This window comes from Sciurus carolinensis, chromosome 12, assembly GCF_902686445.1.
Source record: "Sciurus carolinensis chromosome 12, mSciCar1.2, whole genome shotgun sequence".
NCBI classification, from domain to species: Eukaryota; Metazoa; Chordata; class Mammalia; order Rodentia; family Sciuridae; genus Sciurus; species Sciurus carolinensis.
Genome location: NC_062224.1, coordinates 14364943 through 14385792, shown reverse-complemented (window position 1 = coordinate 14385792; position 20850 = coordinate 14364943). Strand labels below are relative to the sequence as shown.

At 47.3% G+C, this 20850-nt stretch overlaps 1 protein-coding gene across 1 annotated transcript in view; it reads left to right on the top strand.

Moving 5' to 3' along the window:
- Positions 1–20850, top strand: part of Itih5 (inter-alpha-trypsin inhibitor heavy chain 5) — an 82405-nt gene that overhangs the window by 44124 nt on the left and 17431 nt on the right. The window contains 1 exon segment of the mRNA XM_047521457.1: positions 18548–18716. Within this exon segment, the coding sequence (XP_047377413.1) occupies positions 18548–18716 (169 nt within the window).

Below are 20850 nucleotides of genomic sequence, written 5' to 3'. Positions count from 1 at the left end.
GTCGTATGGCAGCCCTGTTGTGTGCAGCGAGAGTGCACGTAGGTCCGAGGCCAGGGCACTGTCCCCTTTTAAGACCCGGCTAAGAAGGCTGCAGTGGGCAGGGATTTCCTCGCTTTCTGTAACAGCAATGTGATGACACATACCAGATCGTTTGTCATCCTCCCCCTTCCTTCATTCCTGGATGTTAAAACCCTGCTCCCTGCTAGTCCCTGACAGTCTGGCATGTGCTATGCTGGCTCTGAGCTGCCTCGTGGCCTCTTTCCAGGAGAACCACCCTGGGCCAGCCAAACACATGTCTGAGCGATTTCTAAAGCCCCTTGCTGCACTGAGTGGTTTTGAAAACGACCACTTTCCCAATTCTCAGCTTCTCGAAGTCCACCGCACTAAGTGAAAAGCCACCGCTGGCTCTTGGTAGAATCTTGCATGTGATGCTGTGTCTTCGGTGAAGAGGGCAGTTGCCCCAAGCACAGGGCTTTCACACTGTGTCAACGAACTTGGCAATGGGTGACATTTGTCACAGTCCTCCTGGATTGTATTAAGAATCATTCACTGTGATTCTGGATGTGTTGGCTGCCATCATCTTTGATGGGCTCGAAGGACTTTAAAGTGCTTATCACAATCTAGGCCATACAGTTGGTATTTAATAACTACTTGAACAATTGATTTATAAGTTGAAAGGTCACTTAACCTTGAGGTATCCACTCACTAAGGGCCATAGCAGCCCTGGGGAGCCCCCGAAGCCACGCACATCTGGCACTTTCTGGTTCCTGTCCTAATCCAGTGGAATGTGAGTCTGGAAGCCAGGGCTTCCCCAGCTGGGGAGCAGCGACAGTGTGCCGTGTGGGGTTGCTGGCTCTTGGCTTTTCTTTTTCTCTCCCATGTTTTTCCAGATGACTCTGTTGAGAGGTGATGGCTCTGGCGCTGGGTCAGGTGAGATTTCTGCCTCCCTATTTGTAAAACTCAGCGGGAGCAGGAACTGAGAAGACCAGCAAAAAAGTGGGCAGGTGTGACCAGGCAGGCTTTTCCCCTTGTTAGTTGCAGGCTGAAGGCTCGGGCATTCGCAGATACGCGTGGCCTTGGGAACATCGGGAGGGACATCTTGTCTGTTAAATACATTTTTTATTGACCCAAGGCCACACTTTCTTCTCTTTTCTTTCCCTAGTCTGTGTAATTAGATCTACTACTCATGGCTTGGTATTAAGGAGCTTGGCGAAGGGACCTTTGGTAACCGCACAGTGACTGATGGATCATGTACTAGGCTTGTTCATGTTATAACTTTCTCCAAGCCTGTTCCACACTCTGCCGTTCTGTACCCACCCTAGTAGCTTTGGGAAGTTCGTCTTTCTCCATTTGACTTAGTTGACAATATCAAAGGATAGAGCACAAGCTTAGTGTTTCTTATCTGTCGTTGCCAAATTAAAATGAGGGCAAGTGGGAGCCAATGGATTGGAGGGACGGTGATCCGCGTGCTGCCTGTACTTCATTCATGGATTCACTTTATCCTCTAGGACAGTTTCTACTTTACTGTTCAAATTTGGGATCCTAAGAGCTATCTGGATATTTTACTTGTGCCATTACAGGTGACTAGTCTCCAAGCTGCTTGAGTCTGAGGGCATCATGTGTTTGATCATTGCAGCACATTTTCGCAGCCCGTAGCACACCACCTAACATATAGTAGGTCATGATATTTGCTGCAACTGTACCAGCACATGAACTTTAAATTTACCTTGCAATTTTTAAGGAGCAGTAAATATAATTGAGTGATCAGTACATACCAAGCACTATGAGGGTTATATAGATATATGTGTGTGTGTGTGTGTGTGTGTGTGTGTGTGTGTGTATAATTTTTTTTTTTTTTTTTGTAAACTCTTGGCATCCCAGTGCAGTGGTCATTGCTGCCTCCATTCTCTAGGTGATGGTCAGGAAGTTGTAGCTATGCTGAAATACACAAAGATATATGAAGTAGAAAGGCAGGATTCAGGCACAGGTCGACCCCACCCTAACGCTCTTCACCATACTTTAGACTGGACCGTTACTTAACCTCAGACCCTCTCTCAAGCTCCAAGGCTCCGCCTGCTCTTGTTGCCAAGGAACGTGAGGGAGAATGCTGTGCATCTCAGGCTTCTGCCAGCAGCTGGGTGTTACACAAAAACTAGTGGAGCCATTCTGCTCTGATCCATAGAATTAGTGAGTAGCATTTTATTATTTAATGGTGAGCACACCTGGACATTTTCAGGCTTCTTTCTCATTCACAATTTGGATGGTACAAATTTAGTCCAAGGGTACAGACAGCAGAGATACAGAGTGAGGCTATGGAGGTGACTGCGAAGTCCAGTGATGTCTCATAGTGTGGATCATTCTAGCTGTCCTCTTCAAGAATGTGTGGGCCTACCACAAGTTGAAAGGGGAGATTCTTGATGATACTAGGATGTGACGAAGTAGCTTTCATGTAATGGTGCGTGTCCCTTAGCAGTAGGAAGAATGCTTAGCACAGGCAGTGGAATCCAGAAGGGCCTCTGGTCAGGAGGGGAGAGTTCCCAGAACAAATCGAGTCTCTCAGAAAGGGCCTGAGGGGCGTAAGTGTATACCAAATGAGATCGCTCCTCAAACACTGGAAGGCATTGAAGGTAAGCACTACATGGCTGTCCTACAAATGCAAGTCACTAGGAAGCAGGTCCGGGACCCTGTTTTAAGCATCTATAAACATGGCCTCGGGAATAAAAAGAGTCTGGCTTGCCTCTTTCTGGTTTGACAAACTTGCTATAAAGTAACAAATAGTAAATCTCTTAGGGCTCTACTGGACTCAACTCCACTCTTATACTACAAGAGCATCCCTAGGTAATTTGCAAAGAAATAGCTGTGATTGTGGGCCAATAAAACTTTATTTGTTAAACATAGCAGCAGCCTGGATTCTGCTTCTGGACTATAGCTAGCTCAACCCTCGTCCAGAGCAGTGACTAACTGGCACGTGAGTAGTTTGTTTCAGTTGAAAGTACTTATTCTGTTTATCAAGTGACCTTGTCAAAATATCGCCACTAGGAGATGACTGTTTTAGAAATATATTACAGATAGAGATCTGAGGCCTGGGGTGAGGTGCAGAAGATGGTGGGAAAACTGGTGATTTTTGTCTTTGACTCAGAACATGAAGTAATACATGTTGATCAGGGGCAAAATATTGTTTCCCCAGGTTACCAGGGAGAACTTGGATTTTTGGCCTCAAGGAAAAATTGCCCTCCCACAATACAGATAATCTCAATACTTTGGAGGTGCCTGTTCTTGTTTAAAAAAAATGGTCAAGGTAATTACGATGTACCTAAATGAGACCATGCTTAAAAAGCCTTGAGTGCCTCTAAACACAAGCCCTGGGTGAGCTCTCATGTGGAGCATCGAAGGCTGCAGCACTTTACCTGCTCAGGTTGCAGGCTCCTTGAAGTCATCTGAAAGCATGGTGACAGTAAGTGCCAGAAAAGCCTGGCTTCTCCCTTTCTCATTTCCTGATTTTACAGTCTCATCTCAAATTGGGATTGCCAAAATTTTCTGTAAAAGACTAGATAGAGACCGAAAGGAAACTTTGCTACAAGTAGAGATGAGATAAACTCTATGAGTCAGAGAGAATCAAATGAGATAAGAAACCTGGAAGGCTTATCAGAGTGTTGGAAAGCTTGGTCATCCGGGGATTGCATAGCCTTGGCTGGCTGAAATTTCAACTGGGTAAAATTCCCAGGAGCTAACGATGCCAGAAAGCACAGCCACCGCTTCTCTTGTCCAGGACACTGGACTCTCCCCCGATTCTTAGCTTCGCTTTGACTCTGAACTTAAGATTTTCCAAGATGAGACAAATATTGACTGTGTACTGTAGGCAAGGTGGGAGGCATAGGGGAAATCAAGGATAAATAACACAGAGCCTTTGTCTCGAGGAGACTAGAGAAGAGTCAGACAAACATTATACACAAAGTACTACATATAGTGGAGGTAAATGGAAGGCCTAGTCATTGTGCAGTGAGGTGGTGACCAGTTCTTTGGGGTGGGAGGGGGGATGCCTGTCTCTCCAGGGACATAGTTGAGTGAGTCTCAAAGGACTCTCAGAAGTTAGTCAAGTGGACGGGATGAGAGGGTGGAGAAAGGATCCACGCAGACAGAGGGATCATATGAAATAAAAACACAAGCAGTATATTCAAGACAGGTGAGTCACTTTAACAAAGGACTGTAGAATTTTGCTGGGGAAAACACAGAACAGTCACAATTATTCAAACCTGCTCTGCATGTAGGTAGTAGAAAGAATTTTAGGGAAGAGGAAGAGCCGAGGTATCAAAAGATGGATGATGGAGGCCGAATAGGCAGGAGCTGGTTTAGTCCTTGGAGATGAGATTCAGATTTCTTGTCAGAAAGGGAACAAGTGAACTTTTGGTTGAGGAAATACATGAAGAAAGATCTGAAACGAGAATGAATGTTAGAATCTGAAGGTTTGGGTAATATTTTGGATTAGATAATGTGAAAAACTGAATGAGGAAAATTCCTCATTCCTTGAAAGGAGTCTTTTAAGAGGAGAGCTGAGCTGTAAGCAAATGAAGAACATCAGAGTCTAAGACTAGAAAGCAGTGGTGAAGAGCAGTGGTGAGCACCTCAGTTAGCGGTGTCCCCCGTCTCCACATCCCAGGCCTGGAGCGTTAAGCCCATGTGGGAACAGCAGATGAGGCCCTGGGCCTTCTGAGGTGGGAGTCGAGCCCCAGACCCTTGCCTGGAGCTGGTTCCTTTGAAGGACCACACCCTCAGGGAAATAGTAGGCAGAAGAAACTTCACTCACTGCTGGGAGAAGGAAGGGAACCTAGCAGTTTGTCCAACTCTCTATGGGCTTAAGTGGGATGTGGGGAAAAGGACTTTCCTAAAAAAACATGGGACTCAAATAAAATGGAACAGAACACATTCAGGGTAGTGATTGGATTTATACAATCATTTAATCAAAAACCTGTCCCATAAAGGAGTGTGAGCCAGTGCTAACCCAGAGGCGCTTGTCAGAAGCTCCTGGAGGGACATGGCAAGAGTCAGGCTGCACAGGATCCCTGCAGATGAAGCCTCTCTGAGGAGGTCCTCACAACCCCTTAGTTGGACACATGCTGGGTATAGAGGAACAGGAGAGTAGTGAGAAAGATTCTTTCGATTTCAGAACTGTGGATGTATCACTGGCTCTTTGCGGTGCCAAATCTACGGGTATTTGTCACCGCCTGCAGCAACAATTTGCGCGAGTCTTTATTGGTGGTGGACTGGAAACGAACTGCTTGTATCTTTCTTTTAGTGGGCTGCTTTCTCGCTTATTCGCTTGTTCCCTGGGCTATTGAGGAAGAAAGGCTTTTCTTAGAGAGAGAGAGAGAGAGAGAGGCTTTGCATAAGAGAGAAAGAGAGACTTTGCTTAAGAGAGAGAGACTACACTTTCAGAGATTTATATCTTCTTAGTTCTGCTGCTTCTTCTTAAAGGTGCGTCCTGCATCCTGTGAACTAAGGGTGCGTCTATCTGAGGTGCTTCTTAGTGATGCGTCCCGCGTACTGCGATCTACCTATCTGTGATCTACCTATCTGTGATCTAGAGGTGTGTTCTCAATTCTCGGCTCTGTGATCTGCCTTCCGCTGCTGCCTGCTGCTTCTCTCTGCGAGCTGCTTTTATCTGCTTGCTGTCTTTTCTTCTTCCTTTCTGCTAGTGGCTTCTCTTCTCTTCTTTCTGCTGCTGCTGCTCTTCCTCTCGCGCCCCCGCCCGCTTATATTCCCTCCAGGAGGCGGAGAGCGGGGCCACGCCAGTTACGATCAGGCGAGGAGCCAGCTGCCCCATCACGGCAAGGGTTAAAACGAACAGGCCCAAGCAGGCGTGCTCGGGAACACCTGTGCACACCTTGTGCGCGTGGACTTAACTGAATACGGCCAGTGATAAATCACCTGAGTGCGCTTATGTTAATTAACCTCCCCACTGCCAATGTGATCAGGCACTGTTCTGGCTGGCACAGCCCACAACAGGATGGAAGTACAGAGTTCTAAAGGAGAAGCAGATTTGAGATGAAGAATATTATGCCTTGGGTTTTCTGCAGATCTCAATGCAAATGATGGTACTGCAGGAAGGCTGGAGAAAGAAAGCCTGGGGAGAAGTCAGTCCTGGAGACGTGAACGTGGAAAAGTCCTGAATGGAAGTTGTAGCTGCAGGATGGATGAGATTCCTATAGGAAGGGAGAGGAGACTGGGCCTCGTAGGAGGAGGTCAGGAGAGGGGGAGGAGGGAGAGAGAGAGATGATGAGAAGGCAAGGATTCATGTATTGGAGGTGGAAGGGGATCACGAGCTTGTGACAGATCAGGTCTCATTAATAATGAAAAGAGATTCCAGTAAGGGTTGGAAAACCAAAGTCCCTTTGACCAGTTGAAACCGCTCCTCAGCAGTAGTGGCCTGCCTGTCGGGTGGCATTCCTCATTTGGGGATGACCATTCATGTGATCACCTGCCAGGACCTCAGGAGCAGCTTCTGCATCTTGCAGAGAGTTTGGAGCATGAGGCCTGCTTGATGCTGCCTGTCTACTGTAGTGTAGTGTAGAGACCCAGAGGGAGAAAACATTAGAGGTCAATACTACAGAGGGTCTTTGGAGTTCTAGACAGCAGACCTGTATCTTCAAGCCAGCAATCCAGGGAGGACCAAGGCAAGGTCTCAGCCAGTTCCTTGGGCAGTTGTGTTATGATTTAGCAGTTGTTGGGCTCTTCTTGAGTCTGACTCAGGCAGATCTGCTTTTTAAAACCATTGCTCCTCTGAATGAACACTTGGATTTGGCGTCCTGGACTTCCAAGGATCCTCTGGGACTAGCCATCTCTGAGTTAGAGTGAAAAGAGAGGAAGTTCTCATATTTGTTGATTTAGACGCTTTCTCTAATTCTCTGAAATTTTGCTTGGATGCACTCATAATACAAGTTCCAACAGTCTGCCTAATGACATCAGTTGCTAATTCCTCAACAGAGGTTAGAAAGATGAATGGATGTATTTAATAGTGTTAGCGTCTGTCACAGCCTGTCGCAGTAGCTAAAAAGTACCATGGAATAGATGGTTGTAAACAATGGAAATTTATTTCCTATGGTTTGGGAGCCTGGAAGTCCAAGATCAAAGTGGCAGCAGTTAGTGTCTGGTGAGGGCCCTCTTCCTGGTTCATAGACAGCACCTTCCCACTGTGGGCTCATGTGGTGGAAGAGACTAGCTTGCTGCCTGGGCTTTCTTATAAGGTCACCAGTCCCAATCATGAGGGCTCTTTTCTCATGATCTGACCACCCCCAGTACCTCCTAATACCATCACCCTGGTATGTTGGATTTCAACATGTGGATTTGGGGGGATATAAATGTTTAGTACATTGCACATGGTATGCCATTTCAAATTCTTAACTTATAGCAGAAGCATCTGGTGACCCAAACGTGAGTCAGCAAGTGCGTGGTTTCCCTCTCCTTAGCACATTTGTTACTTGTAGGCCCCAAGTCTGGGTGAACAGATGACAGCCAGGAGGAGGGACTGAGCTCATTTCTATTGTGCCGTGCCTGGGCTTGGCTGATAGGAGCAGGGAGCTCTGAGGTGTGCAGAAGATAGGGTAGTTTGGGGGAGATGCTGGACTGGAAGGAAATTCCTGGAACAAAACAGAACCAAGTTTGTAGGGTCAGGTTGGAAAATGGAATTTCAGAGGTCAGATTAAGTCAGAAATATTGGAATTATTCCCCCCTTTGCACTTTGTCCACAGCTCAGCTTTTTGAGATATAGAATATCTGAAACTTCCACCAACATACAGTCTAATAATTGGACGGAACTTTGCCCTGATACCCATTTTGCTTTTCTTCCCCAGAGAGCTAAACCAGATAACATAGGAAGGGATGGTTGTTTTCCCTTAGTCCTCCTTCCCCATCCACCTGAAGAAACCCCTGCCTTCTCCCCTCTGGACCCTCTAGCTCCACATCCAATCTGCTCGCACAAATAAGAAAACAAGAAAAAGTAACAAGTGCCCCCAAATTAGTTTCATCTGGTTTTATAATCCCTTCCCTCCTGCAACAAAAATTTCACTGTCCAACCTCATGATGACTTTACAGTTATGGGAAAATGAGAAGAGAAGCAGGAATACCATCACTCTCCCTGTCTGGGAGAGGGCAACTCCACTTCCTCTAAATATTTTCTTCTGTATACAATCTACATTTGTTGGTAAACTGTGTTTACTTCTTTGCATTTATAGTGGCTTTTTCACAGTCTGTCCACATCTTTGTGTTTTATGTTCTTGATATTTGTCAGGCCATATCCTGGGAATTCATACTGAGAGTCATGGGGGTGAATGTAAGCTAGGGAGACATTAATCATGACTTAAGGGAAAGTTGAATGGGTCAAAGGGACCAAGAACTCAGTCACATAGTCGGTAACTAGCTTTGTCAGAACACAGGAGAGAGAATACCAGTTAAAAAGGAGATGAGTACATTGAGGTGAGCTTCCCTTGGTCAGCACCCTCTTATTTATTAACTGTAAGTGCAGGAAGCCATACCCAGGGATGACCTACAGAGAGAGGTAGGTTCTTGGTAAGGCAACCAAGACTGTAGGGTAAGGTTATGTTCTTGGTTAGAGTGAGAATTATGGGATCAACAATGATTGTAACTTCCCATAATACTAACCTACCATGTGAAAAGAAGTGTAAAAACAAATGAGTTTTGAACTTTGAGTTATTGATACATCAAGTATGAAAATGGATGTGGCCAGGCACATTGTGTCTGCAATCCCAGCCACTTGGGCGGCTGAGGCAGGAGGATCTCAAGTTCAAGTCAGCCTCAACAACTTAGTGAGACTCTGTCTCAAAATAAAGAATAAAAAGGACTGGGGATAACTCAGTTGTAAGTGCCCCTGGGTCTAATCCTTAGTACATAAAAAAGAAAGAAAAGAAAAGAAAAGAAAAGGGGAAGGGAAACAAAATGAATGGAAGGGAAAGGAAGGAAGAAAAATGAATGTGCCTAATATGTCATGAAGAATGAGAAATATTATTGGCATTTTTTTTTAGAAAATGTCCAGTGACATTATTAATAAATAATAAAATAACAATAAGGTAAATGTTTGGTGGGTCGGTTATGACAAGAATACTTTCCTTGAAGTTTTTGAAAGATCTGAAGAGTGTTATATAAGTTGTGGATCTTTTACAGGTTAAGTTTTTGTGGTCTTGGAATACCCCAACTGAAGCATATTTTACACCCATGGACCAGTGACATTGCATGTCAAGTCATGGCTACTCTGCCATGACCCTGACTCTAAGATGTCTTGGGGCAGTGCTCTGTAAGGGTCCCTGTGGGTTGCAGGGAGGGGTGATAGCTCTACTGAGGTGGTGGACATTTCCTTTCTCCTCATTGTAGTCACAGACAAGTAGTTTAAGGTTGTAGTGAGAATCACAAACTTCGATGGAATCACAGACTATTTTTTATTTTTGTCTGTCCCTTCTAATGGCATGAGTACAGGGCCTTCCCCACTCCAAGAGCAGGATGTCCAGGGGACTAAGGACCTCTGTTATGGTTTGGATGTGAGATGTCCCCCAAAAGCTCATGTGTGAGACAATGCAGGAAGGTTCGGAGGAAAAATGATTGGGTTGTAAGAGTCTTAACCCAATCAGCAAATTAATCCCAGATGGGATTAATTGAAGTGGTAGGGTGTGGCTGAGGAGATTGGAATTGGGGTGTGGCTATGGGGTATATATTTTGTATTCTGGAGAGTGGAGTCTCTCCGCTTCCTGATGATGTGAGCTGCTTCCCTCTGCCACGCTCTTCCGCCATGATGTTCTGCCTCACCTGGAGCCCTGAGGAACGGATTCGGCCTTCTATGGACTAAGACCTCTGAAACTATGAAGCCTCAGATAAACCTTTCCTCCTCTACAGTTGTGCTGGTCAGATCATGTAGTCACGACAGTGAAAAAGCTGACTAAAACAACCTCCTACCTGGAGGAAGAGGAAGGACTAATAGGCCACCAAGTGGACAATACAGACATGCTTTCCCTCTCCACTCTGGAGTCTGCAATCACTGCCCTGCTGTGAAAGGTGAAGCCTGACCTGCGGCCACAGTTTGTCTTGGTTATGTTGTTTTCTGATATTAATTCTCAGAATCTGAGGGCTCTTTTCAAGTATCTGCTGACACTGTTCTCTTCCATAGCCAATAGGACTTTTAGAATGTCTTTGGTCTCTCTCTGTAAGATAATTTTAAGCTATGCATCTTAGAAAATCTTTCTCTCAGGCACATTCAAAAGGACTGTGTGGACTAATGAGAGGGAAAATGTCAACTCCTTAGTAAATATTTTAGAATGAGGCAAGTGATGGGACTAGGTAAGAGAACAGGACCGTCATTGTGCTGAGAATGTGGAATGGCCGATAACTAATTCCCTTGAACTTGGGTTCATCTGTGATATCATGGTCTCCCGTTGTCTCATGCCCAACAACCTAGGGTTTGTGGTACAAAAGCCCTCTGTGTCAGAGCTGGTTTCCATCACATGTGTTTTGACGGAGACACTGAGATATTTGAGAAGAACTGTATCAATGGGTACCCTGAAGGAAGTAGGAGGGAGGAGTGGGCAGCAGCTGGGTTTGTCATGGGCTCCACTGACTTCTGTCTCTGAGAGACTTATTAGTACTTCGCTCCATGGGAGCTCTTCACTTGTCATTCATGACATAGTAGTTACCTCAGTGGAATGCTCACTTCGAGGGCTATGCCAAAAGCCTGCAGCTGCTTGGGCACAGTTTTATAGGAAAGATGGAGGAAAAGGGAAAGGAAGGGTCAGCTCAATGCAGGGCACACAGTGCATAGGACAGAGCTGTCCCTGGACATTGCCTTCCTGGGATTTGAAGAATGGAAAGGGGATTGAGTGCCCAAGAGCCCAGTTCTGCATTCTACGGGCACCCTCAGAGGGGACTAATTTTCTTCCCTGAGGACCCACTGGAACAAGATGGACCATTGTTAGCCAGATTGAATCGTGAAGATTCTGAAGTAGAGTTCACTTTTATTTATTTATGTCCTGCCTTGTTCTTGGAAGAATTTAAACAGGGGCTTTTAAAAGACTTACTTAAGAGTAAACCTTAAGGCAGAACTGGAATGAACTTCTAAGACATTGCTTGTAAAGAAAATATTTTTTTTTCCTTTTAATCCAAGAAAAGTACATATAAGAAGAGACATTCATCACCATAGAAGAGTTTTAAGCAGAGAGTAATCCCTATCCTTTGTGATTCTAAATAGCTAGGATTAGAAGGAATCTCATCTAATGCCAATGTCCAGGCTAAGTTACGTCTTCACAGCACAAATAGTAAGAAATATGTATGTCCTTTTCATTTATTAATTGCACTTGTACGTCTCTATAGCTCCCTTTGTCCAAACACAATCTGGAATTTTAAAGAACTCTTCTGATTACATGGACATACCAGTGTTCATAGATCGTTTGTACATAGGGGTGTCTGTTCCATGCAGATTGGTGCTCTCAGGGAAGATCTGCTGGCCCTCTGGCTGATTGATCTAAAGAGCCCTGTTTCCTCTTCAGCAGACCTCCTAAGAGTCCCTTCTTTCTCTAGGTGCTGGCCTCTGTTTCTTGCCTCTTTGCCATTGCCTCCTGCCCCCGTGTCACAGGCTCAGCCCCCGGCAGTTGCTGTGCATGAGCTGAGCCTCCCTCCCTTCTGTTTTCACTCCAAACAAGCCCTTGTTCTGTCTGGGAGCACATGATGAATGAACATGGCAGCTTGTTGGAAATGATTTTTATGACCCCAAAGAGCAAATGTAACTTTCTGATGTCAGACAGTCACCCCCCTCTCACTCATCATCCTCGGACCCCCAACTGTATTCATCTCCATGGAAACTGTATGCAATACATGAAAACATCAGTTCCATATGCCTATTTCAGAAGATCACTAAGGAAGACATCTCTTTGGTCTCCTGTGGTCACCTATTAATAAATTAATTTGGGGACATCATTATTCCAAATCACGTATTTTGGGGTTTCTCAGTGACTCTCCCATCTATAAGGTCAGTAGAGGGAGTTCAAGGATTCCGGGGGTATCCGGGATCTTCATTCAGGCCAGCTTAGCTGGAAAGGGGACAGGGAGGAGGTGGCACCTGCCTTGTTATACACCTGTGCTGCCAGAGTCTACAGTTCTTAGTTTTCATCTGACTGTCTCAGGTCTGGGAGGGAGTTCAGGCCCTCAGACAAGCCAGGATTACACATTCTCTGCCTCTCTGGGTTTCGTTGGTCTTTCTGGAATGTACTAACCCTGTTCTCTGGGCTATACTCTTGGACAGAGCCTGACTAGGTTTCTGTTCATCTTTGGCATGTAAACACTGTGCAGAAAGATCAGCGTAAGCCCACTCGCATTAACTCTGCTATGCGGCCCTCACCTTCTCCTCCCTCCCAAGCCTTGTATGGAAGGCAGAGCTGGCCAGGGATGGGGGGCAGTGGGCAATCAAAGGCAGGGAAGGAGCCAGTAAAGGGTTGAGGGAGGATGGAGGCAGGTAGCAGGGTGGCTTCTGCCAGGCCCCTTTGGAATGAGGGCAGAAGGCCATCCAGAAAGCTCTAATGCAACTGGAAATGGAGCCACTGTGAGCCACTGGCCGCCTTCCCTGGGAGCACGCAAGGATACACTGTAGCTGAGGCCTTACAAGGTCATAAGGCATCTGCAGTCAGAGCGGAGGGGAGGAGGGTGGAGAGACTGAGCAACCATTCCTACAGCAGGATATCCATCAAGACGAAAGTACTGGCATAGGAGCTAGGCCAGTCCCTCTGGGTCCCTCTTGAGGTCTTTGGCATGCTATTTCAGGATCCCAAGGGAGGCCAGCAACTAAACAAACAGCACTCTCTGACAAGCATGCCCTCCCCCACCCTCCCCGTGCAGCCTAGCCAGCTCTGGGCCCCCGGGGCCCTGTAGGTGGGCTCCAGCAGTGCTACCTCACAGACAGGCCCCCTTCAGACCTTCCAGAGGTCTAATGCCAAGACCATCTGATGCTCCTGCTGTGTGCGCTGGATCTAAGTAGAAGGAAGGGTGAGGAGCCAGTGTGGCCAGCTCCCTGTTGATGCGGGATCACTGCACTTGATCATCAGGCCACTCTGAGCTTCCCACACATCAGCCCTCCTGGTATCGGTATTGATATCTGTCTTGAGGAGTCTGCAGTCTCTCGCATCCTTTGATTTGCTAATAGAGCTAAGACCCCTTCTATCTCTTTTTCCCCCTTCTGTTTCTTTTTCTCCTCCTTGTCTCTCATTTGCTTACCAATACAAACAAAAAAATAGTCATAAAATTCTAATACAACAGATATTAGTACTTTACTAAAATCCTACCCTGGGCACAATGCCATGTTGGGAAGGGGATGGGGAAGGGGAGAGCTGTTTTGAGGAGCTTCCTATCTAGTGTGACAGGCAATTTATCAACCACTCACTTGCTCAGGAAGCAGTTCTCAAGCATTACTTATGTGCCAGGTGTTCCTGGGTATTAAATATAGAATGAAAAAAAAAATCCAAAAAGTTCCTGCATTCAAAGGCATGGAATTGAGATGGACAGGTAATCAATGTGCAAACAGAGAAGTGCGTTCTCCTTCGAGGGAGGGAAAGGACAGGAGCCACGCCTTAGGGAGCAGCAGGGTGGGGAGACGAGGGAGGGCTCTCTTGGGAAGAGAATGTGTACAGGAAGCGGAGGGACTAGCCACTGTGTGGACTGTGAGGAAGAGCATTCCAGGGAAGGAACAGCAGGTGCAGAGACCCTGAAGTGGGCAGGAGCAATGGAGCCATGACATGGAAGGGCCATAGTGTACCTGAGAATCAGGGGTGGAGGGTCAGGGGAGGGAGTCATTGCCTGTCTTCCTGGCCAGTTAGGAATGGCTTCACCAGGATGGGGCACAGGGGTGGGTCCTGAAGACGACCCTGGTTCCAAGGGTAGAGAAGGGGAAAGGGGAGGGAGGAGTCTGTGCAGCAGCAGGAAGTCTTGAAAGTGCCTGGCGTGGTAGGGAAGTTGTGTGCAGGGGCCTGGTGGGGTGGGCGGAGCGGGCCTTAGTGTTTATAGTGGGAGTGGTCAGCAGGAGATAAAATTAGAAGCTGGGGACCATCCGTTATACGGAGGATCTCGTATCAAAAAAAAAAAAGAGTTTAAACTTTATGCTGAAGGGAGTGAGGAACCATCGAAGGGTTTTAACAGAGGGCTGAAAATCTAACATTTAAGATGTGGACATGCTCAGTCTTTCCAAAGTGCAAATCCTTTGTCACTCCAAGTTCATGTTTGGAAATTTATCCTAAGGAAGTAGTCATGGACACAAAGACATGAATAATGAGCTTCATAACAACAACAACAATAATAATATTGCTTAAATACTCAGAAATATTAAAGTATGGGTATGCATAGAGCAGAGTATGATGCTGCTGTTAAAATGATGTGACTTTCATTCATTATTGACATGAAAACTGTATATGATATAGTGAATAAAAACTTTAGTGTGATTTACATATTATATGATCCTATTGTCTTTAAAATCAAATGTATACATACACACATGTGCACACATGTAGATTCACACAAAAAACCCTGAAGAACATGTGGTGTACCAGTATTTTGATAGTGGTTGTCTCTAGGTGGTGAGATAATGTGAATTTTATTTTTTTCTGATCTTTTAAAAATATATATATATTTTTTTTAAATTAAGAAGAACAACAAAAGAAGTAAAATACTCAGATTGTGATCCTGGGGATATTTGGGGAGGGGTTGGAATTTGGGGATTGGGTGCTGGAGGAGATGAGGGTCAGGGATGGGGTGGAGAGAAGATTTGACATGATGTCCAGGTTTCTGACTTGGACCTTTGAGTGGCCAGAGGTGCCATTCCCTAGGAGAGGGGCAGCAGAGGGGACACAGGCTAGAGTCAGAAGGTGAAGTTCCTGTCTTGGTGGTGTTGAGTCTGAGCTGCTGGTGGACCATGCTGGGAGAAAGGCTCTAACGAGAAAAGCAAGCTCTGGAAGTGAGTCTGGAAGTTGGCAGGACAAGGACTAAAGCCCAGCAGAGCCCATGGGAGCACTGGTCAGCTGGGGGAGACCCAGGGTATGCAGGGAAAGCCAGAGCAAGAAAAGTTTTAAGAAGAGCATCTGACAGGCACTTACACGTCTTCCAGAGAGTGCTGGCCCAATTGGCGTGTGGATTTTGTTTATTGTCCCAAGACACTTGGACCCATTTCCTGGGAATGGGAGTCAGGACTGGGAGGGGCCAGGAATTTCTGCTGCCAGTGAGTCCCCCGTCAGAGGAAAGCCCACGCCAGAAGGAGCGCAGAGAGAATGGAAGAGGCTTGCTAGCCCCAGGAGAGAAAAGAGCACGTCCCCGGCCCTCTTCTCCTGGAAGAACGGGAGTAGGAGGCTGTACTCTGCAGGATGAGAAGACGGATTTAATGAAATGCATTCATTGTTCTTGTCCCTGGGTGGAGGTGGAATTCATGCAGAGCCTTCTGTAAGGATGTTATAGGAGATGAATCCATTAATTGCTGCCAGAAATGAAATGAAAGAAACAAAGAAATAAACAGTGCCCAGAAACAGAACTGGAAGGAGTCCCAAAATGAGCTGCAGACTGTGAGGGCTGTAAGTCAGAGAGTGTTCACAGCCCCAGCAGGGTTGGGGCTGCAGATGCCACTGCTGTGGGTTGGCGTGTTGGTCCTGGGGTCAGTCTTCCTGTGTTCCAATCCGGGCTCCCACGGGGCATGGTGTTGATCCCCTCAGTGCCTCAGTTGCCTCATCTGTAGAATGGGAACACTAACAGTCGCTTTACCTGAGGTGGGCTGTGAGTGTTAGGAGAGTCAGTCCCCCAACACAGGGAAGCATTTGCTAGAATAGAAATAGTAGAATACCATCCTCGTCATCATGTCACCATCCTCGTCATCATGTCACCATCATCGTCATCTTTGTGCTTGTGATGGTGTCCCTAACTCCACTGCTTTCTTCATCTGGGAATGAAGAAGCCGTAGAGGTCGAGGAACATGACTCCAGCAGTCACCAGGGAACATTAGGTGAGCATTGCTCAGGCTAGACCCTCCTGGTCTGCTCGACCCTACGGGATAGAATGGAATGTACAGTTTTAAAAGTAGACACATCTAGAATACTTTTCTAAAGTGGACCTGGAGGTTCCTATGAAATTCGAGAGTTGGGCCCTGGGATATTAGTGAGCAGGTGGCTACAGGATTGAAGGGGAAGGCAGACAAGTGGGGAGGAGGGGAAATTCAGAAGGGGAAACGTAAACAGGCAGTGGTCATTGGACCCAGAGGTGGCCTGCCTGCTTCTGGGGAATGAAGCACAGTCGGGAAGTCAGGGGAAAGGCCTGCGGAATATTTCACTGTCATATTGCTCTTTACCGCCAGTCATTCTGGAAATAGCCGCTCCAGACTTCCTGCTTCCCTAAATTCTCCTTCCCACCAGCTGGCAAGTCACAGCAAACTTGAGGTCCCTTTCACTTTCTGCCTGACCCCGTTCTGAGCACCTTTCATCTCGTACCTGATTTGACCTTTGAGGCAAGCTGAGAGGTGGGCTCTGTCACTGTCCCAATGGGGCGACTCAGGCAGAGGGAGATAGGAAAGAGTAAGAAGGAAAGATGGCGCTCACTGAATAGGGCCCGCGAGAGATGATGGGGCCAGTGTCAAGGGTACACTGTCACCCGAAAGGGGTCCAGGAGGTCTCCCAGAATGGAGGAGGGGACCTCAGGTCAGCCTGGGCAGTGTCTTGACTTACATCACAGAAAAGAATCTCAGGATACATGAAAAGAGGCACAAAGGTTTATCTAAGAAAGCCAAGAGCTTTATTAGGAAAGCAAGCCATGGAGCAGGGTGCTCACTCAAAAGGAGTGTGGCCCCTGAGAGAGAGATTTGGTGCCTTGGGCTGTGTGTGTGTGTGTGTGTGTGTGTGTGTGTTGCTGGGACTGAACCCAGGGCTCCTGCGTGCCAGGCAGACCCTCTACCACTGCGCCCATCCCGGTCCTTGGCCTCTTCTTTGTAAAGGAATCTGTGAGTAGTGAACTTGAGAGGTGGGTGGGGTGAGGCGGTCGTGGGCGGGGCTGGTTCTCAGGACTGCTTGGTGCATCATCCAATCCGTAGACAGCGTTTAGAACGCGTCCACATCATGAGATTTAAGACTGTTTCCCTTGGCTTGCTTGCTTTATTTTTTGGCAGTGGCAGGGTTGGAACCTGGGGCCATGCGCAGGTCAGGCAAGCTCTCTACCACTGAGCCATACCCCCTGCCCTCCTTTGGCTTTATTTAGTCTAAAGAAAATATATTATTTGAACTAGCCGTGTACCTGGGCATTAATCGTCTGGACTGAGAACACTCTTGAGATTCAAGAGTTCTTTAAATATTCAGGCCTGGGGGAAAGCAGGGTGGGCGGCAGTGACCAGGGTGTTGGTGGAGCTTCGTAGACTTAAAGTCACAGCTTCCCTTCCCCCTCCCTGTTTGTCCCCTCCTGGCCTGACCTTATTTCTTCCATCCCCCGTCTTGACCACCTGGCTCTGAAGTCTGTGACCTTCACCGCTGTAGAAAGGTGCTGGGTGTCACTGTGTAATGAAAGCCCCTAACCCCAGCTGCTGCGTCTCTCTAAGCGCCAGCAGCCTGCTGCCCGGGGAAGGTGGTGTCCCTCGCGGTATCTGGTGGCCTACTCCAGAAATGCCTGTCCAGGCTCTTAGAGTTTTTGTGTTCGCTTCCTGAGGTTCCTTTCTGCTTTGCACAGGTCACATCAGACCTGAGTGCGCACCTTTGCTACAGCCAACGTCTCCCCCACCTGCCTCTGTCCTCTTTGCTTGGCTTCCCTGCTCTTCACAGCCCCCTCCTGCTCCTCGGGGCCACCCCGTCCCCTGAGCCCCACGCTCAGATTTCCGTTTCTTTATAGAACCTTCTCATGTTGTTCCAGTCCATGGGCATTTCATCATCTTTTCCATTTCGGTGGCACGTGTTTCTATGCCTTTAATTTGGGGGTTCATTAAACGTCCCTTCCGTCATTCATTCATCCACTCCTCACACCTCCCATGTTACTGGGCGAGTGAGACCCACCTGCCAACAGCTTCCAATCCAGTAAGGGAAAGAGGAACAGGGCAAGTCATCTTCACTCTGTGGTAGGCGTTTTATGACAGGAGTGTTCTGGGGACGGTGCCAGTCTCGAGGAGGGAATGATCAGCTCTCTGTGGAAAAGTTTCAAATAAAGAATTCAGCACATTTATCTGGGCCTGGAATACTGAGTAGGGGCTTGTTAGGTGAAAGACAGGAACAAAGCAGCAGGGAAGAATATTCTGGGTCAAGAGAATGGCAATTGTCACGATACCGGGGCCTGATACACCTTGGCTGGTCACAGCATGTGACCTGTTACAGGTTAAACACGTCCTCATGTCTCGTCTGCCGGGTGCCAGTGTTTAGCTAGCGACAGTTCCTTCTATTTAGCCAAGACCCCTTTACATGGCAGGTGCAATCTGAACCTGGGATGGTTGCTCGTGGGCAGTGTCCAAGCCAGGGTACAAGGGGACTAATGCCATCGAGTGACTGGCTTGGCTTCTGTTTCCTAGACCAAGGATGCCCTCTTCACCATTCTCCACGACCTCCGGCCCCAGGATCGCTTCAGCATCATCGGGTTTTCCAACCGGATCAAAGTGTGGAAGGACCACCTGCTGTCAGTCACCCCCCTCAACATCAGGGACGGCAAGATCTACATTCACCACATGTCACCCAGTGGAGGTGAGAACGGCTCCTGTCTGTCACAGGGAGCTGCGGCATGCTCTAAGCTAGTTTTCTGCCTAGCCATGAGGATTTGAGAGGTAAAGGTACGACAGGAAAGAGGGTCGCAGGTGAGGACTTTCTCAGGAGCTTGTGGTTCTCAGAACAACACATTTGTGAATGTTCCTCCCTTAGTCCCCAAACCAAGTTGGTCAGCTCACAGGGGGAAAGTGCCTGAAAGGTGGTGGGACCTGACTTCTCTCTCGGATCCTGGACAAGGAAGCTCTTTCTGCACATTGTTCTTGGACGGAGAGTTAAAGCCTAATGGTTGGTCCGTTTGGATGTGGGCACCTCAAGCAGCAAGATGGCACCGCCCTGCAGAACTGGTGGCCTTCGAGGCAGGGCTGCTGTGCAGGGAGCAAAGTGGATCTCCGTGGCCTGGGACGTGCTGTGACTGTGAATGGGCCAGGGAGATGCTGGGCTCTGAGTCACTGCACAGTGGCCCTGAGCGTGGTGCATGTGCAGAATGTTCAGAGAGAATTCTGAGCCGGGTGTGGAGGTGCACATCTGTATTCCAGTGGTTCGAGAGGCTGAAGCAGGAGGACAGCATGTTCAGGTGCAGCCTCAACAACTCTGAGACCCTGTGTCAATATAAAAAACAACAAAGTGCTAGGGATGTGGTGCAGTAATTAAGTGCCCATAAGTTCCATCCCCAGTATTAAAAAAGAAATAGAAATTAAAAAATAAAATAAGTAGATATTTCAGAGATCAGAGAATCAGAACAGTGTGTTACCAGCTTGTGCTACATCTAAGTTTTTTCATCTCCAGACAGGGGCCTGACTCTTGCTGTGTCATGAATACTGTGGACACATGAAGAGGTGTTCAGGGCTGGAGCATTTGGTGGGACCAAGCCGCCCCTGCTCCCTTTCTTAGAGGTCCTTTACAGAGACCCATCTTCTGAAGTCGTCACCCTGGTTAGCTCCACTTTGGTTATCTAGAAACGTACGAAACAGCTCAGTCTTCCAAGCCCTGATTTTTCCAAACAGGCCTCTTTTGGAACTTGGCCTTGCTTGGCCAGTATCTGACTTAGCGTGGTATTTCCTACCAGCCTCCACAGCAGTGTAGTCTAGAACTGTTCTGGTGTTTGATGGCAGAGGTGTAAGATTAGATTTAACCTGATGGTTTTTGTCCACAGAAGGAAATTCACAAGGTTGTGAAGTCTTTGTAGCCCTAGTACCCCGCGTGATTCCTGACCTGTACTGCATCCTCAGTGATATTTGTTAAATGGACTTCCTTTAATGGCACTACTTACTGTTCAAATGATGTGTGTGTGTGAGAGGGAGGTGATAAATGACTTCGGATAACAGCTGAACCTTGGACTATGTTCCTTTCGAATCTGAACCTTAGAACCCAATTGGTTTCCTCTACTTATTCTTTTTTTGAGGGGCGGGGAGTACCAGGGATTGAACCCAGAGGCGCTTACCCACAGAACCACATCCCAGCCCTTTTTTGTATTTCATTTAAGGACAGGGTCTCACTAAGATGCTTAGGGCCTTGCTAAGTTGCTAAGAGGCTGGTTTTGAATTCGCAATCCTCCTGCCTCAGCCTCCCAAGCCGCTGGGATTACAGGCATGCGCCACCTCACCTGGCTCCTCTGCCTATTCTTGACGCTGTATTAACCCCAGCCTCTTCCTGTCCACAGTGGATTAATCTGCTCCTCTCTGAGAATGTCACCTCAGGACTAGGAGTGTAGATTCTGAAGACATAACTGTCTGGATTTGAATCCAGCTCCACTCCCTACTACCCATAGGATGTTCCTCTGCCTCAGTTTCTTTGTAATTACAGTGGGGATAATAATGGGGTTGTTATTGGGATGAGGCGAGTTAAGATATTTAAGGTGCACAGAAGAGGACTGGCATGCAGGAAGTCCTCTTCAATCATCAGACATGGCCATGCATTTTACCCACCTGAATAGCGGGAGCTATTCCGTGCTGGTGCGCTTGGGTGCTGTGAGTTCTTTGTTGCTGAGTGAACAAGGAAGAGACGCCCTGTTTTAATGTAGGTTTCATTCCAAGCCCTGCGGTTCCTTTGGCACCCAAGTGTAATCAGGAAGCCTAAATCCATGCCTTGGCCTTGGCTTTCTTTGGCTTTAAAG